This window comes from Acinonyx jubatus, chromosome C2 (assembly GCF_027475565.1).
Source record: "Acinonyx jubatus isolate Ajub_Pintada_27869175 chromosome C2, VMU_Ajub_asm_v1.0, whole genome shotgun sequence".
Lineage (NCBI taxonomy): Eukaryota > Metazoa > Chordata > Mammalia > Carnivora > Felidae > Acinonyx > Acinonyx jubatus.
The window spans coordinates 145070314-145088023 of NC_069384.1; the positions used below are offsets into that span (position 1 = coordinate 145070314).

The 17710-nt window shown below is 35.8% G+C and overlaps 1 protein-coding gene across 1 annotated transcript in view; it reads left to right on the plus strand.

Annotated features, from left to right (window-relative positions):
- Nucleotides 1-17710, plus strand: part of STT3B (STT3 oligosaccharyltransferase complex catalytic subunit B) — a 104273-nt gene that overhangs the window by 38981 nt on the left and 47582 nt on the right. Inside the window, exons 2-3 of the mRNA XM_027040853.2 lie at nucleotides 7883-7991; nucleotides 11579-11866. Coding sequence (XP_026896654.1) covers nucleotides 7883-7991; nucleotides 11579-11866 — 397 coding nt within the window. The remainder of the gene's footprint in view (nucleotides 1-7882; nucleotides 7992-11578; nucleotides 11867-17710) is intronic.

A 17710-nucleotide genomic window follows, 5' to 3' on the forward strand; every position in this document is an offset into this window, starting at 1 on the left:
AGCCATAGGACATTCAGAAGAATCTTCATGCCGGTGGGTTGGAAACTGAGCCAGAAAATGGGTAAAAAATAAATGACAATTCAGGCAGGAGGAAAGTAAACTGAAAAATCAAAGAGAATGGGTATGTGAGAATCCATAAGGGAGTTCTGGGAGTCTTACATACCAGGAGTAACTTGATCCTGGGGATAAAATGGGACTAAACATTCTACTTCTGTTTATGTTTAGTTTTTAGGTACCTTGACTAGATTTTCAGTAGAATTTTAATGAGCTCTCTTGTTTAACTTTTTGATTATGCCTTCAGGTTTCCATCTCAGGAAATACAATTAAATCAGTCTTAGTCTTTAATTTGGGGATACCATTTAAAATTGGCATTAGGTAGCTATCTGGGAAGCTGTTGTGATCTCACACCCACTGGAAAACATATTTATGAAATCAGTTATTCATTCAACAAATACATGAGGGCTGCTGTCTACTACATGCTGTTCTAGATGTTGGAGACACAGTAGCATCCTAATTGGGAGTATTTATCTAGTGAGGTAAATATTAATCAGGTAGGCTAATGTGAAATTACATCTGTGGCAAGTATTAGGAAGAAAAGTACATGGAACATTTTCAGAACAGTATCCTAGAAATGTGCTAAGGTTTGAGGATAAGTTATTTACGCCAAGAGAGGGGAGATATTAGTCATCCAAGGAAAGGGAATTGGTAGTAGTCTGAAGATCCTGGGAAGGAGCAAAATGAGTCTGGAGAACTGAAGGATAGATTCAGTAGTGAAACCCCCTCCTCCCAAATCTGTGGTTTCGCTTTCCGTGGTTTCCGTTAACTGTGGTCAACTGCAGTCTTGAAGCAGATGATTCTCCCATCAGAAGGTCAACAGTGACTACATCACAGTGCCTACATCATTCATCTCACTTCATCTCATCACGTAGGCAGTTTATCATTCACATCAGCATGGGAGAATGAATATGGTACAATAAGATATTTTGAGAGAGAGACCATGTTCACATAACTTTTATTACAGTATATTATACTTCTATTTTATCATTAGTTATTGTTAATCTCTGTGCCTAATTTATAAATTAAACATTATCATCATAGGTATGTATATGAAAAAATGTATTTAGGGTTCATTGCTATCTGCAGTTTCAGACATCCACTGGGGGTCTTAGAACGTGTTCCCCACAGACAAGGGGGGCTACTGTGTGTGGCTTTGATTATGTTAAGAAGTGGAGCTTCTTTCCCTTTAATTTCTTAAAATTTATTAAAAATTTTTTGGAAGAGGAAGCCTTTGAATAGTTTAGCAGCGGGTTGCAGTATGATCGCATTTGCATTTTGAAAAGATGTTCTTAAGACATATAGATTGGGGAATTAGGAGATGAGCAAAAATGGATCTAGGGAGATGAATTGGGAGACTACTGCTGTAGCCTAAGGCGATAGCTTGGATCAGAGTGCTAGTACTGCAGTAGGAAAAGAGTAGACAAATTGTCCAGTTTGTTGATGTATGATTCTTCGTAGCAGTCTTTTATGATCCTTTGTGTTTTTGTGATATCAGTTACAGTAGACAAATTTTAGAGATCTTTAATAAGAAGTAGTATGACAACTTGATTGTGATTTGTGTATAGGATGTGAAAGAAGGAATCATCAATGATTACATCTAAATTTTTGGCTTTAATTTAGATGGCAGAACGCCCTAAAAGCAGACATAGTGTATATATTCGTTTGGAGGTAGGTAGGAAGAGTCTGATCATGAGTTTAATTGGATGTTGAGTTTGAAATGCCTTTGTGACATTCAAGGTAAAACTAAACCCAAATTTTAAAAAACCTACGTAGGCAGGGAGATAATATTGGTAAGTTGTTGAGCATGCTGGTAATACTTGTTGAAGAGACCCAGTTGTGACCAGCATCTTTTGGGGAGAGTTAGAATGAATTAATGAGAGGATCTTGGGGTAGGCAAGGCTGCCTGTACAGAAAGCAGGAAGAGGACTAGAGATAGGACGTAAAAATTAGGAGACTTGTAGTTATCCTTAACATTTTGAAATTTATCGAGATTGTGTATGAGGCTTTTTTTTTCCTCCAGTTAAGATAAACATGAAAACTTCTGGATTTATCTTTAGATTTCTTAATTTTTTTTCATAATACTTCTTTCCAGTTCTATTGACATATAATTGACAAAGTTGTATATATTTAAAGTATATTGCTTGATGATTTGATAGACATAAATTGGGAAATGATTAGCACACAATTTAATTAACACATGCATTGCCTCAGGTAGTTACTTTTGTTTTGATGAGGGCTCTTAAGATCTACTCAACAAATTTCAAGTATGCAATATAGTATTATTAATTATAGTCACCATGATGTACATTAAATCCTTATAATTTATTCATGTTATGACTGACAGTTTATACCCTTTGACCATCCTCTCCCCATTTCCACATCCCCTGGCAACCACGATCCTATTCTGAGTTAAACTTTTTTTTAAGAGTCCACTTATAAGTGGTACACAGTATTTTTCCTTCTGTAGCTTGTTTCCTCATAGCAGAATACCCTCCAGTTTCATCCATGTTGTTACAAATCAAATAGAAAGATTTCCTTTTGTGTTGTGGCTGAGTAATATTCCATTATATATATTTACGTTTTCTTTTTCCATTCATCCGTTGAAATAACACGTAAGTTATTTCCGTATCTTTGCTGTTATGAAAGTGCTACAATGAACATGGGAGTGCAGATACCTCTTCCAGATACTGATTTCATTCCTTAGGGTATATACCCAGAAATAGGATTGCTGGATTGTATTGTGGTTCCATTTTAAAGCCTCCATACCATTTTCCATAATAGCTATAACAGTTTATATTCCCACCATCTCTGTTTGAGATTTTGTTTTTTTCAACACCCTTGACAACATTTGTTACCTCTTATTGATGATAGATAGCCACCCTGATAGGTGTGAGGTATATCTCATTGTATTTTTGATTTGCATTTCCCTGATGGCTAGTGATGTTGAGCATGTTTTCATGTATCTGTTGACCATATGTTATCTTAGGGATAATTCAGCTCCATTTAAAAATCCGATTTGGCAGGGCTCCTGGGTGGCTCTGTCGATAAAGCATCTGACTCCGGCATGGGTCATGATCTCACGGTTTGTCGGTTCGAGTCCCACATCGGGCTCTGTGCTGACAGCTCAGAGCCTGGAGCCTGCTTCGGATTCTGTGTCTCCCTCTGTCCCCACCCCTCCCCCACTTATGCTCTGTCTCTCTCTCTGTCTCTCAAAAATAAATAAATATTAAAAAATTAAAAGAAAAATCAGATTTGGCAGCGCCTGATTGGTTAAGCGTCTTCGACTCAGGTCACGATCTCACAGGTTTGTGAGTTAAAGCCCCATCTGGGGCTTTGTACTGACAACACAGAGACTGCTTCAGATCCTCTGTCTCCCTTGCTCTCTGCCCTTCCCCCACACATACACTCTCTCTTTCACAAAATTAAAACATTTTAAAAATCGGATTTGTTTGTTTGGAGGAGGTTTTTGTTGTTCTTACTGAGTGCTGTGGTTCCTTATTTATTTTAGATACTGACTGCTTATTCAATATGTTTTGCACATATTTTCTCTCATTCCATAGGTTGCCTTTTCATATCGTTGTTTCCTTTTCTAACTTTTTGGTTTGATATAGTCTCTTTACTTTTGCTTTTGGTTTTGGTGTCCCCTCCAGGAAAAAAAAAATAATAATAATAATAATTGCCAAGGGCAATGCCAAGGAACATTTTCTGTGTCTTTTTTCCTAGAATTTTGTGGTTTCAGGTCTCACGTTTCAGTCTATAATACTTGATTTGTTTTATTATTGTCATGTTTTCACCATCAAAATAGATGATCTTGGGCTTTCCTTCTTGGTTTGGTATAAAGGCAAAAGAGAGACATTGGCTGTTTGACAACGTTAAAGTGAATTTCAGGAATGTCACTGACATCATGACCTTTGTGATCAAATCCAGCAGTCAGAACCTCATCATTTTCCTTAACAAAATCCAAACAACCATCATTGGGTACGAAGGCTGTGATTTTTTTATTTTTATTTTTATTTTTTGCCTTTTTTTTTTTTTTTAATTTTTTTATTTTTTGCCATTCTTGATCAGCTGGACCCTGACACACTTCCCGATGGGAGAATTTGGCTGTTTGGCTTCAACCCCAACTTTTTCCAGCACAGTTCCTTTTGCATGAGAAACACCACCTAAAGGGTTGGCGTTCAGGGCTGTGACCATTAAATGGGCTTTCTTGTACTGTTTATCATGCCACTTCTGATCTTGTCAGTGGCCATGGAGCATCCTGGAAGTATGAAGATCTTGAACTCGCCCATCCTGCCTGTGCCACAGGCCTGAGCAAAAGAGCTCTAGAATACATTAAAATACATTAAAAATACATTTAACGTTTATTTATCTTTGAGAGAGAGAGACAGAATTCTGGCTGGGGGGAGGGGAGAGCAGAGGGAGAGGGAGACACAGAATCCGAAGCAGGCTCCAGGCTCCAAGCTGTCAGCACAGAACTCGATGTGGGGCTCAAACCCATGAACCATGAGATCATGACCTGAGCCAAAGTTGGATGTTTAACTGATTGAGCCACCTAGGAGCCCCACTCTTGAATACATTTTAGGTTAATTTGTGTGTATGGTGTAAGAGAAAGTTCCAATTTTGTGCTTTTGCATGTAATATCTACCTTTCCCAACACCATTAAATAAAAAGACTATCCTTTCCCCATTGTTTGTTCTTGGCACCCTTGTCAAAGATTATGTATAGTGTGGGTTTATTTCTTGGCTCTGTATTCTGTTCCAGTGGTCTATTTCTTTGTTTGTGCCAGTACCATACTGTTTTGAATACTATAGCTTTAAATAGAGTTTGAAGTCAGGAAGTATGATCCCTTCACCTTTGTGATACCACATTCTTTGTCAAGATTGCTTTCTATATTCAAAGCCTTTTGTGGTTCCATACACATTTTTAGATTTTTTTTTTTTCTGTGAAAAATGCCATTGAATTTTTATAGGGATTGCATAGAATCTGTAGAATGCATTGGGTAACGTGGACACTTTAATGTTAATGGTTCAATGCAAGAATATGAGATATCTTTCCATTTGCTTGCCTCTTGCATTGTCACCATTTTCAGTGTGCTGGTCAGGTCTTACACCTTTGTTAAATGTATTCCTAAGTACTTTATTGACTTTAACACTATTGTAAATGGTGGGTTTGTTTTCTTAATTTCTCTTTCAGATATTTCACAGTGTGTAGAAATGCAACGGAGTTTTGAATGATGATTTTGTAACCTGCACCTTCACTGAATCCTTTTTATTCTACAGTTGTTTAGTGGAGTCTTTAGGTTTTTCTGTAGATAAGATTGTGTCTTCTGCAAACAATTTTACTTCTTTCCCAACTTGGATTCCTTTTCTTTTTCTTGCCTAATTGCTCTGGATAGGACTTTAGTTTTGTGTTGAATAGAAGTGGTGAGAGTGGGCACCTTTGTCTTGTTCTTAATCTTAGAGGAAAATCTTTCAACCTTTTACCATCGAGTTTGGTGTTAGCTGTGGGCTTGTCATATATGACCTTTATTATGTTCAGATTACCTTCCTTCTATACCCAATCTGTTGAAAGTTTTTGTCGTGAAAGAATGTTCAATTTTGTCCAATGCCTTTTCTACATCTGTTGACATGATCATGATTTGTATTCTTCATTTTTATTAATCTGGTGTATCACATTTATTGATTTCCATATGTTGAACCATCCTTGACTTCCAGGGATAACCTGTTGGTTGTGCTCTATGATCATGGTGTGTTAAAGAAATGTGCTGTTGGTTTGCTAGTATTTTCTTGATTTTTGCATATATGTTCATCAGGGATGTTGACCTATAGCTTTTTTTGTTTTTTTGTTTTTTTGTTTTTCGCCTTGTAGTACCTTCATCTGGCTTCAATTATCAGGGTAAGTCTTGTCTCATAAATTGAGTTTAGACATGTTCTCACTTCTTCAGTTTTTTGGAAGAGTTTAAGGATTGGCATTAATTATTCTTTAAGTGTTTGGAGGAATTCGCCATTGAGGCCATCTTTTCTTTCTTGGGAGGTTTTTGATTACTGATTCAATTTCCTTATTGTTCTGTTTTGATTTTCTATTTCTTCCTGGTTCAGTGTTGATGTAGGTTATATGTTTTTATTATTAGTTCATTTCTTCTAGGTTGTCCAGTTTGTTGGTGTGTGTTTGTTCATAGTTGTCTCTTACAATCCTTTGTATCTTTGTGGTTTAGGTTATAATATTTCCCCTTTCATTTCTGATTTTATTTATCTGAGTCTTCTCTCTTTTCTTAGTCTAGCTAAAAGGTTGTCAATTTTGTTTATCTTTTCAACAACACCAGTTCTTAGTTTAGTTGATCTTTTGTTTTTCTAGTCTCTATTTCATTGATGTCTGCTCTAATCTTTGTTATTTCCTTTCTTCTGCTAACTTTGGGTACAGTTTATTCTTCTTCTAGTTCCTTGAGGTGTAAAGTCAGGTTGTTGGAGATCTTTTTTTTTTTATTTATTTAATGTAGATGTTTGTTGCTGTAAACTTCCCTCTTAAATCTGCTTTTGCTGCATTCTGTATGTTTTACTATGTTTCCATTTGTGTTTGTCTCGAGATATTTTTTACTGTCCTTTTTATTTCTCCTTTGACCTATTGGTTTTTCACAACTGTTTTTAACTTCCACATGTTTATGAATTTTCCAGTTTTCTTCTTGATTTCTAGAGTCATACCATTGTGGTTGGAAAAGATACTTAATATAGTTTTAGTCTTCTTAAATTTGTTAAGACTTGTTTTGTGACCTAACATTTATATCCTGGAGAATATTCTGTGTGTGCCTGAGAATAATATGTGTTCTGCCACCGTTATATGGAATGTTCTGTATTAATCTGTTAGATCCATTTGGTATGAAGTGTAGTTCAAATCCGGTATCAACTTACTGATATTCTCTCTGTATGTTCTGTCCAGTATTGAAAGTAGGGCATTGAAAGTCCTCTAATATTATTGCATTGTTCTCTATTTCTGCATTTGGATCGTTACTATTTGCTTACTGTATTTAGGTGCTCTGATGTTGAGTGTGTATATATTTATAATTGTTATATCCTATCAGGCTGCCAAGGCCTGTCTTAGGTAGTCTCTGTAGGTAGTCTTATTTCTGCTTCCTATGGTATTCTTCCATTTGTTTTTGATGCTTTCATATTGCTTACTTTTCTCAAATATTTGATATTTGGGTGTGTTCATTTTTGTATTTGATGAAATTTGTCTAAAAATGGTCCAGTGCATTTCTTCTCATTTATCTTTTGTCTTTCATTGATTAAATTTCTCATTCCTTAATGTCATTCTTGTTTTACAGTGCTCTTACACTTTATTTTCTTATGGTTTTAGTGCTATTATAATTTATTGCTTATTCCTGTAATTTTTAGGGTTGTAGGACTGAAGGCGATCATGTCAAGTTATTCTGATGCTGTCTTCTGTCAGTAGTTATTAATCTTTTGAGAGTCATTGACTTGGACCGTGTGGTGAATTCCATGTACCCTCACCTTGTTTTGTTTAAATCCATAGCCATGTACTGCCTGCATCCTAAGCAATAACCAAATGTTATTTTGAGCATTACTTGTTTTGTAGGCATGGGTTGGGGGTTGCGGGGGGGGGGGGGGAAATGGGCCTTTGTTTTTAGTTATATTGGCATTATAAGCCTATTCCTTGAAGAATAATGTTACTCAGTTTCTATGAAAGAAATATTTATGTAGCTATAGAGTTAAATATAAAGATATTTGTTTTTATAATATTAAAAAGATAGAGCTACTTGTTTCTAGTAAGCAAACTTTTATAACATTTCCTTTTTTCCTGTTTTTTCTAGGTTTAACTATAGATCAACACATCATCTTGCATCTCATGGGTTCTATGAATTTTTAAACTGGTTTGATGAAAGAGCATGGTATCCACTAGGAAGAATAGTAGGTGGTACTGTAAGTATCTCTGCAGTTATTTATGTTAATCACAAAGTTTTATAGTTATTTGAGTAAATCATTAGTTACTAAGGTGATGGAGATCCTTGAAACCTTTGTATAGTTAACTAATACAGTTTTCTGTAGCTGATTATCCAGTATTTTTTTATTTACTAAATCTCTTCCTGACACTCCCTCCCCACCCCTTCCCTGTACATGTTTGTGTTATCTCATACTAGCCACTATTTCTAACAAGGGGAGACTGGGAGGGGAGATTTCTTGTCATAGTACATCTTAAGTTCAGGTTATTTGCGGTTTTATTTTATTCTGTAACAACTTTGTTGAAATCATATTTTTTGGAAGGAAATCGAAATTTAGAAGAATCAGATAGTTTCAATTTTTAGGTCCTAAAGCTGCCCTAAATTACTTCAGGTAATTGAGTATTGATCATAGCTCATGGGAAGCTGTTATATTCAGAATGTGACATAAGGGAAAATATGTATGGGATCTGGAATGTAGGAAGAATGTTAAAAAGAAAATGATAGGTAGACATCTATGGGGAACATATATTTAGCCTTATTTTTTGTTAGAAGTTTATCACTTTTGTTAGATTTCTTAACCCAAAGAAACTTTGACGTTGTTGATTATCTGCATTATATATTTGTCTTTTGTTATGTTAATTTCAGTTTATTTCCTTCCCCACATTTTCTTGAGATTATTTTGATGTTTTTCTGACTTCTTGATACTTTACTCAATAACCTTTCTTTGTTTTCATTTCATTTCATTTCATTTCATTTCATTTCATTTATTATTTTAGAGAGAGAGCGCACACAAATGGGGGAGAGGTACAGAGGGAAAGAGAAAGAATCTTATGTAGGCTCCACTCCGAGTGCAGAGCTGTACGCAGGTCTTGATCCCACAACTCTGGGATCATGACCCAAGCTGAAACCAACAGTCATGCTCAACTGACCACCTAGGCACTCCTGATGTATTTATTTTAAAACTATAAATTTCCCAATAATCACTGTTTTAGCTACATTTATAATGTATAAGGTTTGATACATAGTATTTTTATTTTCATTCAAGTTGAAATTTAATTTCCATTATAATTCCCGCTGGTACACCGATTATTTAGAATTTGAGTTTTAAACATAAGAGGATTTCCTAGTTATCTTTTTTTACTTTATGCTTCTATTATGGTTAGAGAACAAACAGAAATTTCAGTCTTTTGAAATTTTTGAGACTTGATTTGTGGCCTGGCATATAGCCACATTTTATAAATGTTCCCCCCTCTGTGTCAGAAGAATACATTCTCCATGATAGTGAGATGTTTTTCTAATCCGGGGCATCTTCTTATCCTTGATGTAAACAGAGATACAGAAACAAGGAGAGGAGTCATGATGGTCTCCAGGGCAGATAAGGAAAATATATTCTGTTATATATCTTAGTGCAGTATTTGATGAGTACAGTTTGTTTCCTGGCATGTGTATAACTTTTTATTTTGAATTCGTCGTCACTGGAGGGCTTGTTTTCTTCTCCAAGTGTCCTGGTATTTGGGACCATTTTTGTAATACTTTTTTCTCATTTGCTTTCACCCTAGCCAATAGGGGTTTTACTGGTTTTAGGACAGTTTTTAGAGGTTATTTCTCAGCTCGAGGCTTCTTACATCTGAAGTTGTTGTAAATGTGGAACTCACATTTACACATGTATTGAATGAGTTTCTCATTTGGTTCTATTCAAAGCTTTGGAAGTAAGGCAAAAAAGTTCCTTACTGCTTCCCTTGATGGGTGGGTATAATTTGTCTAGTCTAGTTCCATAAACAGACCCTGGGTTTGTGCTGGGAATTAGGTATTTTCTCTGATCCCTGTCTGGAGCCGCCCTGCTAGCCTCCAGTCTCAAAGATGTGTGTCCAGCCTGGAGTGTTTTTCTTTTCTCATTGGGGCTCCCTTGGCATCAGAACCTACTTTAAATTCCTTCTATGTTTTTGACATCTAGAAGCTTCCCTTTCTTGTGAGCTTAAATATGTTTTTGTTGTTGTTGGGTGGGTGTTTTTGTTTGGTTGGTTTTTAAGGTTCTTTGCTCCTATACTTGTATGTATTTTGGCTCTATTTTGTGTGTCAACTTAGTCTGCCATATTATCTTGGATGTATTGACTACCTTAAGAGGTATTTTCAGATTCATTTTCATTTTGTTTTTTAATATGGCTGTCAAAATCGTGCGTTGGGACCTGGTATTCTATGTGAAAAAGCACAAAATTTTAGTTTTTAAGAATTGTGATGATTGCCACACTTTACCCCCTTCTTTAATCACATTCTCCTTCCATGCACTGAATAGGTATTGTGCATCTATTTTATGCTAATTGTTGTTCTGGGTGCTGGGGAAACTTTTCCTGCTCTTCCAGAGTTTATATTCTTTTAAGGGTGTTGAGTTTAATTGATAATAAATAAAGTAACGAAAAGTATGTTAAATGGTGGTAAGCGCTAAGGAGAAGCAGCAAGGGAAGGAGTTAAAGACCATAGAGGGTTTGCACTTTTAATCAGTTTAGCTAGGAAAAGAAACGTAACTTTTTTTTGTAGTTTCTGTGATAAAAGAAAGGAAAGAATCTTTCAGGTGTTAGATAAGGATGGAAATGTAAATACACATTTAATCACCTATGAATAGCTCAGAAATAATATCCTACTTATTTTTCTCTGAATTCTCCTAATGTGATCATGTTCCTCTTTTAGGGTAAGGTTTAATTGGCCCCTTGTAGTTTCTTGTTATTCTCTTCCAGCCTTAAATACTAAGTGGTGTAAAAATGTTCAACCTTTCAGGATCCCAAAATAATTATCTTTGAATTCACCAATTGACTAGTTGTATTTTTTGTTTTGTTTTGTTTCCCTATTTAGAGTTGTTTACATTCCAAATCTTGGCTTTGAAAGGCAGGAAGACACTTAAGTAATATGGCACATAACTTTTCTTCTCTTTTTTTCTCACTCCCCTTACATACACAAAAGTGTGGGCAACGTTGGAGCCTGTTAAAACCCTAAACTTCAGAGTAAGTTAGGGGGCACCTGGGTGGCTCAGTCAACTGAGCATCCGACTTTGGCTCAGGTCATGATCTCACAGTTTGTGGCTTTGAGCCCCGCATCAGGCTCTGTGCTGACCCCTTGCTCAGAGCCTGGAGCCTGCTTCAGATTCTGTGTCTCCTTTTCTCTCTACCCCTCCCCCGTTCACACTTTGTCTCATTCTGTTTCTCAAAAATAAATGTAAAAAAAAAAAAGAGTAAGTTAGACAAAGACCCTGTTTTATAGTGAAAAAATAGTAGAATCTATAAGAAAGTTGCCGACAGTTTTCTATTTCTAAACATTTTCAGTTTTAATCATTCAGTCTATCTGATCGTTTATTTAAATATGTATTGCTCCATTTATAAGCTTTTCCTTTGTATCCAATACAAAAGAACATTTAGTTTTGTAGTGTAGAAGTTCAGTGAAGAAGGCAAACTGTTTTGAGATCTTATTCTCAAACTTACTATAAGCAATATGTAATAATAAAGAAAAGAACTTATGTTAGTCTTTTTAATTCCCTTATTTTATATGCAGTTAAATTTTCCATTTTTGTCTTCCTAGGTTTACCCAGGGTTGATGATAACAGCTGGCCTTATCCATTGGATTTTAAATACATTGAACATAACAGTTCATATAAGAGACGTATGTGTGTTCCTTGCACCGACTTTTAGCGGCCTTACATCTATATCTACTTTCCTGCTTACCAGAGAACTTTGGAACCAAGGAGCAGGACTTTTAGCTGCTTGTTTTATTGCTATTGTGCCAGGTTACATTTCTCGCTCAGTAGCTGGCTCCTTTGATAATGAAGGCATTGCTATTTTTGCACTTCAGTTCACATACTACTTATGGGTAAGTAACACTTAATGTTTTGCTACCATTTAATACTCATGAACTCTGTGTGGATATGCTGTAGGTTGTATACATTTGTCCTTCATCAATTATAGTTCCATATAGGGATCTATTTCTATTCATAATCAACTTAATAATGCCATAACATTTTAAAATGTCAGGTACTGCTCATGCGTGCATTCTCCCTTCCTCTTCCCCTCCCACCCCTGTGTGCATATAAGATTTTTAACAAGAATCTTGTTATGCCTGTTTTAACAGATGATGATAATATCATTTATATGTCATAGCTCCAAAAAAGAGGATAACAGAAAGCATCTATTGATTTTGTTTCTTTTTGGGTGGAGAGAGGGGTCAAAAATACTTAAGATAAGTTGAAATGTGATTTAGTGACTTGGGATTTTGAATTCTATTGCAAAACTAGCACTACTTTGCTTTTACCAAGTTATTTCTTACCAATTTATATACCCTATATTTCCCTTTCTTGTCTTATTGCATTAGCTAGTACTTCCAATACAGTGTTCAAAAGGAGTGGTGAGAGGGGACATTGTTAACTTCTTCCTGATCTTAGTGGGAAAGCTTTGAACTTCTCAACATTAAGTGTGATGTTAGCTATAGATTTTTGGTAGATATTACCAAATTGAGGAGGTTCCACTCTATTATTAATTTGCTGAGAGATTTTATCATGAATGGATAGATTTTTTCAAATGTTTTTCTGTATCTATTGATAAAAGTTACATGATCTTTTTTCCTTGAGTTTTTTGATGTGATAAACATTAATTTTTTTAAGTTCATTTATTTTAAGAGAGCAAAAGAGAGAACGAGTGGAGAGGGGCTGAGAGATGGGGACAGAGGATCTGAAGCATGAGCTAATAGCAGAGAGCCCGATGTGGGGCTTAAACTCATGAACCTGTGAGATTATGACCTGAGCTGAAATCAGACACATAAAGATTGAGCCACCCAGGCACCCTTTAATTAATTTTCAAATGTTGAACCAGCTTTTCATACCAGGGATAAATCTCACTTGATTATAGTATATAATTCTTACAGTACATTGCTGGATTTGATTTGCTAATACTTTGTTGAGGATTTTTACATCTATGTTCATAATACATATGGCTCTGTAGTGTTCTTTTAATGTCTTTGCCTGGTTTTGATATTAGGATCATACTAGTCTCATGGAATGAGGAGGTAGTCCCCTTACTTCTATTTTCTGAAAGATTGTAGAGAATTGGTATAATTTCTTCCTTAAATGTTTGGTAGAATTCATCAGTGTACCCACCTTGGCCTTTTGCTTTCTGTTTTAGAAGTTATTAATTATGGGTTCAATTTCTTTAAAGGATACAGATTTCTTTAGACTGTCTCCTTCTTGTGTGAGTTTTGGCAGGTTTTTGTCTTTCAGGGAATTGGTCCGTTTAATTTAGGTTCTCAAATTTGTGGGCATAAGGTTGTTCATAGTATTCCTTTATTATTTTTTTTAATAAATGCCCATGGGAACTGTAGTGACATCACTTCATTCATTTCTAAAAGTAGTAATTTATGTGTTCTTTTTTTTTTCTTAGTCTGGCTAGAGACTTACTGTTTTGGGGTTTTTTTTTATGTTTTATTTGTTTTTTGAGAGAGAGAGCGTACACGCACAAGTGGGGCAGGAGCGGGGCAGAGAGATAGGGGAACAGACAGTCTGAAGCAGGCTTCTTCTGGCTAGAAGTCCTGTAATTCTTATCTTTGTTCTACTTTGGGTAAGGTGTCTTTACTCTTTCTTCGTTCAGCATTTTTTCGTTACTTTTAATTTTCTGTAGTTTGATAAGATGTGCCTGGTACAGGGTAGTTGGATTTTTTTTAGCATTTATTCATTAGTGCTTGATCTGTGGTTTGGTGTCTGACATTGATTTGGAGAAATTTTCTGTCATTGTTTCAAATATTTATTCCTTTCTCTCTTTTTTCTGGTATTTCCACACATGTATATCACACATTTTGTTGTTGTTCCACAGCCCTTGGATTTTCTGTTCTGTTTTGTTCCAGTCTTTGTTCTCTTTTCTTTTCAGTTTTGGAGGTTGCTGTTGATACCCTCTAGTTCAGAGATTCTTTCCTCAGCTCTGTTCAGTCCATTAATAAGCCCATCAAGGGCATTCTTCATTTTTGTTACAGTATTTTTTATCTCTAACATTGCTTTTTGGTTCTTCCCTAAGATTTGTCTCTCTACTTACATCACCCATCTATTCCTGCATGCTGTCTACTTTATGCATTAGAGCCCCTAACATATTAATCAATTAATGTAATTAATGTAATTGTTTTACATTTCTGATCTCATAATTCCAGTATGTTTGTCGTATGTGGTTCTGATGCTTGCTCTGTCTCTTCAACTTGTGTTTTTTGCCTTTTGGTATACTTTGCAATATTTTTCTCATAGCCAGACATGATCTGCTAGGTAAAAGGAATTATGGTAAATAAGCCTTTAGTAAAGTGGATGTAAGGTGTGTGGAGAGAGAAAACATTCTGTAGTTCTAGGATTAGCTGTCTTTTAGTAAGCTGGACTGTAAACTTTACCAGTGTCCCCCCCCGCCCCCCACCTGCCTTCCATAAGTAGATAGGGCTGGTTGGCTACTCCAGTTTGTCCTCTGTCATTTCCTCACTTACAGATCCAAGAGTTGTTGATTTTTTAGTCTGTTCAGCTTTTTACTTTTTGTTAGAATGGAATGATTCTGTACTTCTGAAACTAGAAACCAGAAGTATGTTGCCAAGTTCTATAAACTTAATGTTCTTTTTAACATGTAAAAGGATGTTACTTAGTACTGGCTTCAGCTTAAAGCTTGCATGTATTTAATTGTTTGTCTGTTAATTTACCTGTAGCCTATGCTCATACTCTTTCATGTTGAAAACTGCCAAAATTATTACATGTGAATATATTTTTTATACGTTGAGTATATTTTTAGGTAGCTAGGTGAGTGGAAGCATTATTTTTCTCTTGAATAAATTTCATCTTTTAAAATTACTGAGCTCTTGCATATATTTTCACTTTGGCAAGGAATTCCAGAGAAGAACAGATCAGTCAGATGGTTACTTGATACTGAGTTTCAGAAGAAAACACCTGTGAAGATGAAGATGCTGACAAGCAGTAGGATGCTGCTAATGCTGCTGTATTCACCCAAAAATGTTTAAAAACAAACTTTTTTAGTTTATTTTGTGCAGCTGAGAAAAAAAATGTTTTGGAACATCTGTTTAAGGCCTTCCAAATGACATGCAATTTTTTAAATTATAAAAGTATGTATGAACGTTGATAGATCTTGACAGTATACTGCCGAGTGGAAAAATAAGTTGAGGTAGGATATGTACAGTATAATATCCTTATTTAAATTTTAAACAGTACAAATTATACCATATGTTGTTTGTACCTATTTATTATGAAAGTATAAAAATATAGCATATATCCATCATATGCACCAACTTCATGCAGTAGGGGTGATTTTGAGGAAGGACTTTGAAGGAGTTTGCTATGTGAGTAAAAAAATGTTAATAAAATCAACAAGCAAATAGGTATTCTCATTTACAAGTCTGGATGGGGTGTGGGCGCCTGGGTGACTCAGTTGGTTGCACTTTGGATTCTTGAACTAGGCCTTGGTTATGATACCGCGGTTCCTGGGTTCTGGCCCTGTGTCGGGCTCTGCACTAATAGCACAGAGCCTGCTTGGGATTCTTTCTCCCTCTCTTTCTGCCCCCACCTTCCAAAGTGAATAAACAAACATTTTTTTTTTTTTAAATGTATGCGCTTTTATGTTTGGCTCCCATTCACTTAGCATAATCATTCATGTTACTGACATGTATCAATACTTCATTTCTTTTAATGGATAAATAATTCATTATATGGATATGCTGCAATTTTTTTTTAACTATTATCAGTTGATGGGACATTGAGTTTTTCTCACATATTGATTGTAATGAATAATGCTGCTAACTTTTGTGTACCAAGTTTTTTGGGGGATGTATGTTTTCATTTCTCTTTAGTATATATCTAAGAGTAAAATTGTTGGTTCACATGGTAACTCTGGTTAGCTTTTTGAGAAACCTCGAGACTGTTTCCCACAGTGGTTGCACCATTTTACATTCCTACCAACAATGTAGGAAAGTTTTAATGTCTCTAAATCTTTGCCAATACTTAATGTTTTTTGTGTGTGTGTGTGTGTGTGCGTGCGTTTTAAGATATCACCTATTGGCATGAAGTGGTATCTCATATGGTTTCTTTTTATTACAGTAAAATACACATAACATGAAATTTAACCATTTAGAGGTGCCTAGATGTCTCAGTCGGTTAAGTGTCTGACTCTTGATTTCAGCTCAGGTCATGATCTCATGCTTCGTGGGATTGAGCCCCACATCAGGTTCTGTACTAACAGCACAGAGCCTGCTTGGGATTCTTTCTCTCCCTCTCTCTCTGCCCCTGCCCTGCTCATGCTCCCCCTCTCAAAATAAACATTAAAAAAATTTAACCATTTATAAGTGTAGAATTCAGTAATGTTAAATACATTCACCATCACTGCTATCCATCTCCATAGCTTGTCACCTTGTTGCAAAACCTGAAACTACATCCATTAAACAATAATTCCCCATTCTTCGCTCCCCCCATCCCCTGACAACCACCATTCTACTCAGTCTCTGTGATTTTTGATTACCCTGAGTATCTCCTACAAGTGGAATGATGCAATTTTGTCTTTTTGTCACTGGCTTATTTCACTTAGCATAATATAATGTCCTCAAGGTTCATACATGTTGTAGCACAAAACAGAATTTCCTTCTTTTTTGAGGCTGGATAACATTCCATTATGTTTATATACCACATGTTGTTTATCCATTCATCTGTTGATGGATACTTAGGTTGCTTTTGTATTTTACCTATTGTGAATAATGTTGCTATGAACATAGGTGTATGGGTATTTGTGAGATCCTGCTCTCATTTCTTTGGGGTATTTGCCCAAAAATGAAATTGCCAGGTCATGTGACAGTTCTGTTTTCAGTTTGTTGAAGAATTAACCATTCTGTTTTCCGTAGCCACTGTAGTACCAGTTTACATTCCCATCAACAGTACACAGGATTCCAATTTTGCCACATCCTTGCCAAAACCTGTGGTATCTCATTGTAGTTTTTATTTGCATTTCCCTGGTATCTAATGATGTTGAGCATCTTTGCTTGTGGTTAAAAGGCCATTGGTAGTGGCACATGGGTGGCTTAGTCATTTAAGTATCTGACTTCAGCTCAGGTCATGATCTCATGGTTCCTGAGTTTGAGCCCCACATTGGGCTCTGAGCTCTGTCCTGGCGATGCAGAGCCTGCTTGGGTTTCTTGCTCTCTCTTCACTCTCTGCCCCTCCCCCATTCGTTCTTTCTCCCTCTCTCTCAAAATAATAAGTAAACTTTACATAAAAAGGCCATAGGTTTTTCAAAAATTGCGCCATTTGTATATGTGGAGAAATGTTTATTCATATCCTTTGCCTGTTTTTTGAATCAGGTTTTTTGTTGTTGTTGATCAGTTTTAGAAGTTCTCTATATATTCTTGATATCAATCCTTTCTAAAATGCATGACTTTTGAATATTTTCTCCCATTCTGTGGGTTGCCTTTTTTACTCTGTTGACATTGTCTTTTGGTGCACAAGTTTTAATTTTCCTTGAAGTTCAATTTGTTTATCTTTTCTTTTGTTGCTGTGCCTTTGGCGTCCTATCTGAGAAATGACTGCTAAATTTAATGTCATGAAGCTTTTGCCGTGTGTTTTCTTCTAAGAGTTTTTGGTCTTAGATTTATCTCTGAGTGAATTTTGTATATGGTGTTAGGTAAGGGTTCAACATCATTATTTTTGCA